The sequence below is a fragment of the Zingiber officinale genome, chromosome 10A (genome assembly GCF_018446385.1).
Source record: "Zingiber officinale cultivar Zhangliang chromosome 10A, Zo_v1.1, whole genome shotgun sequence".
NCBI classification, from domain to species: Eukaryota; Viridiplantae; Streptophyta; class Magnoliopsida; order Zingiberales; family Zingiberaceae; genus Zingiber; species Zingiber officinale.
This window is the reverse complement of record NC_056004.1, coordinates 33,621,804-33,630,473: the sequence shown is the minus strand read 5'-3', so window position 1 is coordinate 33,630,473 and position 8,670 is coordinate 33,621,804. Positions and strand designations below refer to the sequence as shown.

The 8,670-nt window shown below is 37.0% G+C and overlaps 1 protein-coding gene and 1 pseudogene across 1 annotated transcript; one reads left to right on the top strand and one right to left on the bottom strand.

Moving 5' to 3' along the window:
• Window positions 1-276: 276 nt before the first annotated feature.
• LOC122028396 lies at window positions 277-419 on the bottom strand (annotated as a pseudogene).
• A 1,533-nt stretch (window positions 420-1,952) lies between these two features.
• On the top strand, window positions 1,953-3,490 carry LOC122028143 (U-box domain-containing protein 4-like). The gene is made up of 2 exons (XM_042587161.1): window positions 1,953-2,981; window positions 3,099-3,490. The coding sequence occupies exons 1-2, from the start codon at window positions 2,007-2,009 to the stop codon at window positions 3,147-3,149; spliced, it is 1,026 nt and encodes a 341-aa protein (XP_042443095.1). The 5' UTR covers window positions 1,953-2,006; the 3' UTR covers window positions 3,150-3,490.
• The last annotated feature ends 5,180 nt before the right edge of the window (window positions 3,491-8,670 follow it).

The following is an 8,670-nucleotide window of genomic DNA, read 5'->3' as shown; positions in this document are numbered from 1 at the left end:
GATGCCTCTTAGATGATTTGGGAAAAAGAATGACTTCTTGATTCTAGCCATTTAAAATTGTACATTTAGGTATATATAGAAATGGAGTTGTCTTACGCTGCACGTATGTCTAGCTAGGTGTGCACTCAAGTGTGCACACCTGGCGTGTAGCGTGTATAGCCATAATATATATCAGTGTAAATTTCAGATTAACTAGTAATCACGCACACATTACATATATAATATAATGCATGAATACGTGTAAGTTAGTATTCCAAGCTCATAAATTAGACTTGGTAAGGGTGTGTCAGACCCATCCAGTAGTGCAACGTAAGAGCGAGTCTCCCTCATAAAAATTAATTTAATTTTTTATATCATATATTAAACTGATAAAAAAAAGATATTACACTAGATCTTAGCCAAAAGGCTGAGAAATGCATGCTTTCTAATGTTGTTGGCCCAAGATATTTATAGAAACTTCTCCGCAAGTAATGTTGTCAACCCTAAGATATAGGACTAAAAAGAATCATGACAGTGAATATTTTTTATATAAAAAACAACCAGAGAAACTTACTAATAAGCCTTAAAATTAGTAAGATTATAATCTCTATTAGAATGATGTTTTCATTACATTTAAGATATAACACTACCTTTTTAAAATTAAACTTGATAAAAGAATTTTTAAAAAATGATTAACGAGACCAGGTAACGTCGAATCTAAGGTGATTGGTCTAGCCTTACAGAAGTTTTCTGCTAGTCATCAGGATAATCGAAAAATGCTCACAGCGGACGGCCCAGAAGCTTAGCATCGCTTTGTTACATGTCCTATTTAGAGGAAAAATTCTACAAATGCACCGTAACTGGGAATTGAATCGTGGGTGTCCGAGGGCAGAGTTGAGTTGGCTAGTGTCGAGTAGAGTTTCTACCATAGGATATGGGTTCAAATCTTGGCAACGCCAAGGAAAAAAAATCCCTCCCCGCACTAGTCAACTACAGCTTTCCAATTTACCTGGTAAGAAAGGGTAAGCTTTAACCTTCCGGAAAGGGAGATTTTCTTACACCCTGAATTGGGGTGTAAGAAAGGGGAAGGGAAAACAAAAAAAAAATTATTTCAATTTTATCCCTATTCTTAATAATTTAAGAAATTTTTCAATTTCTAACCTTACTATGCCGCCGAAGTCCAATTCCTTCACCTTCTTCAGAGCTCGCCTGCCGCTGGATCATCGAAGGAGAGGATCCGACACGTCTTATGACTGAATTAAAGGGAGAAATTATTTTTATAATCAAAATTTAAAAGGAGATCTATAATTTTTTAATTTTACCCTCAAAATTTAATAAATTTTAAAAGAACAAGGATTCTCATTATCAATGTTATCTTCTAATTTTGTATTTGAGGTTTCTAAAATTATTATTTCTTATTAATTCATTATTTTTATAATTCTTTTGATAGTATGAAAGAATTATTTTTTTAAAAGTAACTAATTTAAATTATAATATAAAAGAATTAATTTTATTATTAAAAATAATTAATTTATATTTATAAAATAAATATTAATATTATAAAAATATCTAATTTAAAAAATAAAAATATTTTTATAACTTTATCTATTTAATCTTAATTTCTTTTCATTTTCTTCCCAACAGAAACACATAATAACCTTCTCTTTTTTTTTCTGAAATAATAGGAAGTTAAATACTTTTCCTATCTTCTCGTTCCATTCCTTTCCTCTCTCCTAAGGACCCTGTTTTTTTTCACCCTCATTCAAACGCAGGGTTAAAGTTGGGTGCAGGCGTGCAGCTTGAGCTTGTTGCCGGTTCCTTCTTACCTTGATTAGATTGGACACGTGTCCAATCAACCAAACTAAATACCCAATCGTTTTCGCCCAGTGCTCGTCCCTACACCGGGCCCCACTCCAAGCACCAATACCTTTCGCTCTATTTAATGGTCTCATCTCTCTTCATCGCCCCTTCTTCCTCTGAGAAACCTCCATTGTTCAACCGCCCGATTAGCTCGGTCGACAGATCCAATGGAAGTGATGGTGGTGGAGAGACCGCCGGAGTTTCTTCCCCGCATCACCCGGAGCTACAGCGACTGCAATAGCCGCCGTTCCGACGATTCCCCACTCGTCCGGTGTCAAACAAGCTGCTCCTCCTCCCTCCATCGCTTCCTCGTCCACTCCGCCGCCGAATGCTCCGATGACGCCATTTGCAAGCTCATCGCCGACCTTGACTCGCCCTCCATCGAATCCAAGCGCCTCGCCGCAACGGAGCTCCGTTTCCTCGCCAAGCACAGCCCCGAGAACCGCGTCCGTATCGCCCGCGCCGGCGCCGTCGCTCCCCTCGTCGCCCTCCTCTCCCACCCCGATCCTCGGATCCAGGAGCAAGGCGTCACCGCTATTTTAAACCTCTCCCTCTGCGATGAGAACAAATCCGCCATCGCCGGTGCCGGCGCCATCCGCCACCTCGTCTTCGCTCTCCGCTTCGGCACCCCCGCTGCCCGTGAGAACTCCGCTTGCGCCCTCCTCCGCCTCGCCCAGCGCGACGACCTCCGCGCCGCTATCGGCTGCTCGGGTGCCATCCCAGCCCTCGTCTCCCTCCTCGAGACAGGCGGACCCCGCGGGAAGAAGGACGCCGCCACCGCCCTCTTCGCCCTCTTAGCTGCGAAGGAGAACATGACCCGGGCAGTGGAGGCCGGAGCGGTGCGCCCCCTTCTGGATCTGATGGCCGATCCGGAGTCTGGGATGGTGGACAAGGCGGCATACGTGCTCCGCCGGGTGTTGTCGTTGCAGGAGGGGCGTAGGGCAGCGGTGGCGGAGGGCGGCGTACCTGTGCTGGTGGAGATGGTGGAGGTCGGGACCCGCCGGCAGAAGGAAGTGTCGATGCTATCGCTTCTCGAAATATGCAAGGAGGGCGCTGGGTACCGAAGGATGGTAGTCCGCGAGGGCGGCATTCCGCCAGTCGTAGCTCTGGTTCAGTCCTCCTCGGAGAAGACGAAGGAGAAGGTAAGCTCACCTCCGACCTGATTCGGTGTTTCGACTCGAACGCATAAATTATTTCCTTTAGCGGACATTTAGTAAAAAAAAATTAAAATATTTATTTTTTTTCAAATTTTTTTACAGGCGGAGGCGTTGATTGCGCTTTTACGCCAACCGACCGCACCACCTTCATAGTTCAGTATTACCGACACGTGTCGGAGAAGGTGGGTAAATATTTACTTTCGGCCGCTGCATCCACTATCAACGGAGGTGATGATGGTCGGCTCGTTTTGTTTTTTCCCTTCTCCTTTTTAGTGAAAATGGTCGGGTTTTATTATATTAGAAACTTGTTTTAAAAAAAAAAAAAAAAAAAAAAAAAAGAAGAAGCAGAAAGCGTTGTGTTTTGTTAATATTTAGTAGGCTGTGCTGGTCTTGTGAACGTCCTGGGTCGGACGTTAATGATACAAGTTGTAGTGTACTAAATTGCTAGTGCACTTGTATTGAACTTTGTGTATAAATGATTTAATTTGGTTTCACTCGATCCATCTCTATATTCCTCCATTGAAAAAAATAATCTAATAGATAAATTAGTCTAGTTTTATTCTCCTAGATGCAAATTAATTAACAAGGAATTTATATCCTTAAAAATTAAGGGAAAGTTATTGAAAATTCAACTATTAGCAGTTTTGAATCCTTCGGCAGTCTCAAGTTCCCCATTTTTTAAAAAGATCAAACAAAATCAGTAGCGGATATGCCTCTTGGCTTGATTCTTAATTATTTATGGTAAATTGCTTCTCCCCCCTCCCCTTACACAAACCCCCCTTTTGTCTCCTTTTGAAATGACTTTTCTACCCATCTTCCTTCTTTAATACCGAGTTATTTCATTCTTTGTTTTCAATTTTATTTAATTTTAATTTATTTTTTTTAAACAATTTTATTTATTATTTTTTTAATCAAAATTTTTTATTTTATATAATTTTCAACCTATGTCACTCGACACGTATTTATCTATGGTACAAAATAATATGTACACCTTCAAATAAGTCGAAGTAAAATTTAAAGATAATATTGATTAAAAAATTTATTTTTATATATTTTTGTGTATATTTTTACATGTCCCTAGGAGAAGCAGATTTTCTAGTCCATAAAAAGGTATACCAGGATATAACTCACCCTTAATTACAATTAGATCTTCACCGTGATCTGGTCGCAATTAATTGTGATACTTTTTTGAATTCACCATCCCATCTAGGTTATAGTTTGGGTCGGAGCGGGCGGTCGGAAGCCGTCCGAAAGTCGCCCCCGCTCGGCGCCGAGCAGCCTGACCACTTGCCCACCTCCGACGACTTTCAAGCGGCCTTTAGTCGTCCGCTCCGACCTAAACTATAACTTAGAGGGGACGGTGAATCTTAAAAATGATCCATCCCCTGGTCCACTTTTTTGTGGACCAGGAGATCTGGCTCCGTCCCCGGGTTATGATACTATGGTAGGATATTCAGATTATTACATAGGCACCCACGGTTCAATTCCCAGCTACGACGTATTTGTAAAAAAAAAATTTCCAAATGAAAGGCACAACCAAAAGATGTTGGTTTCTGGGCTAGCTGTCGCGTGCGCTTCTTGATTTATCCTGGTAGCCGGTGGAAAATTTTCGTAGGACTGAACCGATTACCAAGAGTAGTTAATGAGACTAATTGAGATTATATTTTATATTTTTTAAAAAATATTTATTTATAAGCTAGAAATGTATTTACTATTAAGTATTAATATTTTAATTAGTTTCAAATATATATATATATATATATATATATATATATATATATATATATATATATATATATATATATTATTTTGAATTTTTACAAATAATAAATCTTAAAATTTACACAGATTACAAACATATAATTAAAAATTTATTTAAAAAATAAAACTGATAAAAAATAATAAAAAACAAGTTAAAAAATAAAACTAAACAAATAAAAAGGTATAAACGTAAATAAAATTAAAATTTGAGACAGAGTCCGAAAAAAGAATATGTAAAAAAGGTGCGAAAAATACTTTTCTTAAATTACCCATTTTTTAATCCTTAACATATATCAAAATACCATTTTTTTTTTTTTTAACTATCCTCTCTAACTCTTGACATATCAAAATCTCTCTTCCCTTAAAATTATTCCCTTCCAATCCTTATAAAAATTGATAAAATCCCTTCCAATCTTTAAAAAAAAATTGATAAAACAAAATCAATAAAAAAATTAACAAAATTAAAAAAAAACGAACAAAAGTCAGCTTGTAAGGGTATAAATGGAAAATTGAAAATGAAACCGGGAGGGAGGCGTGTCAGAGGGGGTGCGAAAAGCACCTCTCTTATTTATGACACGTGGAGGTAGGATATGCAAGCAATCTCATCATTTCCTTTTAATTTATGGTTTTTGGTGGTTGCATGTTTATTTGGTGGGATATATCATGTAAATAAAAAAGAATGTAATTTTTTAAAAAATATAAATGTATTGTTATAGTCTACACAAGAAAACTCTAAAGGAAAGACAATATTCATGCCGACATCCAATTTATGCGTCAATATTTAAAAAAAAAATAACAAAGGAAAATAAAGATAACTTTAGTTGTTGAGATATATGCTCCTCACTTGTTTCCTCCTATAATGTAATTAAACAATGATATAAATAATTAAATTGGAATGAGGTGCCGCATCTAAATCTGATCCAAATCTCTAAGATAGTTTTTTTTTTTTGTTTTAATTTAATTTTACCTATTGTAAGAATACTAATTATCATTATTATAAGAATGTATAAGAATGAAAATGTGAATGTTGTGGCTTAGGTGGGTGTTGGGTGCGATGTCGTTGAACGTTTAATATGGATGTCAACAACTCATGTCTCCTAAAATCGAGTTAAGACGTTTGTTTGTTGAGGGTGATTTGATAAATAATTTTGTTATTGTTAATAAATTATAGGAGTATATGAATTATACTAATTTGATTTTGATTTCAATTTAAGACCCGGAATCCAATTTGTCAGAATCTATTTCATTCAAATTCAATAGCTAAAAAAAAAGGCAGCTCATTATTTTAGGAATCATCAAGAATCTAATTTAAAAGAATCTATTTCATTCAAAGCCTTTTATTTTCTGAATCATCAGCTTGTGCTATATACCCATCTCCCACCTAAATCTTGAACTTGTCGGATTTGTTATAATAGTTATGAAATCATAGTTTTTATAATAGTATAACAACTACGATGATTAACTGCTACAATATAACATGACTCCATATCAAAATTTATGTTGGAGATGCACGTGTCAGAAGCATGTATATGTCAAAAGTGAGTAGTGTAGAAGAAGGTATTTGTGTCAATTTATAAGAAGGTGGGGGTGCTTTTTTATTAAAAATCAATATAGGGCGTCTTTAATGATCCAGTAAACAAAAAGGAATGCCCTTTTGAGTTTTGTTAATGATCATTATTTTTTACATGGTATCAAAGCTAAATTCACCTTCTCTGACCTAATTTTTTCTACCATCCCCTGTTATTGTTTCTTGTTGTCGCTGTCGTCTTCAACTGCTACTGTTAATCTGCTTCTTGTTGTCACTGTCGTCTCCAACTGTTGCTGTTAATTTGCTTCTTGTTGCCGCTGTCGTTTCCTACTGATGTTGTTAATTTCGGCACCGACATCTATTTTCTGTCGATTTGGACTCCGACATTCTTTTCTGTCGATTTCGGTGCCAACATTATTTTTTGCCGATTTCGACACCGACACCTTGTGCTGCTAATTTCGGCACCGACGTTCCTTTCTGCCAATTTAGGTGATGACGCCCTATGTTGCTGATTTCGGCACTGATATCCTTTTCTACTGATTTCGGCATTGACGTCAGAATTTGCGGATCATAAAAATGTATATCCATACAGTTTGGTTATTCTGAGAATTATTCGTTCTGTCATCATGCATGATCGTGCAGATGCTTTATGGAAATCTGATTCATATATGTTTGAGCAGTTTCAATAGTTCCTTGCTTTACAGCTCTCTGCCGTGTCAGCTTCCTCTCATATAGGTTTGTCATTGTCTGGTATTTCAGATATATCTTCGTCCTTATGGATTTTGGACTCTGGTGTCTCTCATCATATGTCATCCAATTTGTCATCTTTTGTTTCTTTTTCTCCCAGTTCATCTATATCTATTATAACTGTTGATGGTACTCCTATGTCATTAGCAGGTGTTGGTTCAATTGTGACTCTTCTTTTTCTCTATCTAATGTTTATTATATTCCGAGTCTTACTCTAAATCTTGTTTCTGTTAGTCAATTATGTGAGTCTGGATACCTAGTCTCTTTTTTTTCATCTAATTGTTATGTTCAGGACCAGCGATCTCAGAGGCTGATTGGGACTGGTCATAGGCAAGGAGGACTGTATGTTTTAGATCAACTCAAAGTACCAGAAGTTGCAGCTTCAAGTGTGGATTTATCATCTTTTCATTTGAGTCATTCATCTTCTGATTTTTATTTGTGGCACTCCCGTTTAGGTCATGTTTCAGCATCTCGGTTACAGTTTTTAGCTTCTACAGGAGTATTAGGACCTTTAAAAAGTTTTGATATTTCTGATTGTAGTGGTTGTAAACTGGCCAAATTTTCTACCTTACCATTTTCTAAAAGTCTTTCTTTTTCTTCTGCTCCATTTGATCTTATCCATTCTGATGTGTGGGGACCCTCTCCAATTCCTACAAAAGGGGACTCAAGGTATTATGTTTCGTTTATTGATGATTACACTCGTTACTCTTGGGTCTATCTTATGAAACATAGATCTGATTATCTTACCATTTTCAACAACTTCAGAGCTCTTGTGAGAACTCAACATTCTAGTGTCATAAAGTGTTTTCGTTGTGATTTGGGGGTGAATACACTTCGAATAATTTTTCACAGTTATTTGCTTCTGATGGTACTATTCATCAAACTTCATGTACAGATACTCCCAAACAAAATGATGTGGCTGAACGAAAACATAGACATCTTGTTGAAATAGCTCGTTCATTTTTATTGTCTGCTAGTGTTCCTAGTACCTTTTGGGGGAAAGCAATCCTTACCGCTGCTCATGTAATTAATAGAATTCCAATCTCACACAATTCAGGCTTGTCACCCTTTGAAAAATTATATGGGCATGCTCCACTTTACTCCTCTTTGCGTGTTTTTGGTTGTACTTGCTTCGTCCTTCGTCCACATGTCGAACGTAATAAATTAGCCTCTCGTTCTGCTCTTTGTGTCTTTTGGGTTATGGTGTTAATAAAAAAGGATATCGTTGTTTTGATCCTGTTAGTCAAAAATTGTAAGTCTCTCATCATGTTGTGTTTTTGAACATATTCCATTTTTTTCTATTCCTGCTAGTTCACATAATATGACAAAGCAGATCTACTTTGCATTGATCCTTTCAATACCGACACTGAGGAAGCTTCACTCACAGCTCCTACTGGTAGCTCAACTGAATCTGGTATTTTGGTTCCCGAAATATTCACTCCACATGCTCCTCCTTCTACCATCACCCAATTATCTCCTGAGATTGCGGATGATCCTTCTCTCCGTCGTCGTCAATCTACTCATATTCGTAAGTCTACTAAACTATCAGATTTTGCTTACTTCTGTTATTCTCATTCTTTTGCTTCATTTGTTGCATCTATTCAATGTCTTTCTTAGTCTGTATCCTATAGAGAAGCT

Bases quoted from the DNA above. Each gene is read 5' to 3' on its own strand.
- LOC122028143 (XM_042587161.1), top strand. From the start codon at position 2,007: ATGGAAGTGATGGTGGTGGAGAGACCGCCGGAGTTTCTTCCCCGCATC. The intron at 2,982-3,098 runs GTAAGCTCACCT...ATTTTTTTACAG, and splicing joins CGGAGAAGACGAAGGAGAAG to GCGGAGGCGTTGATTGCGCT.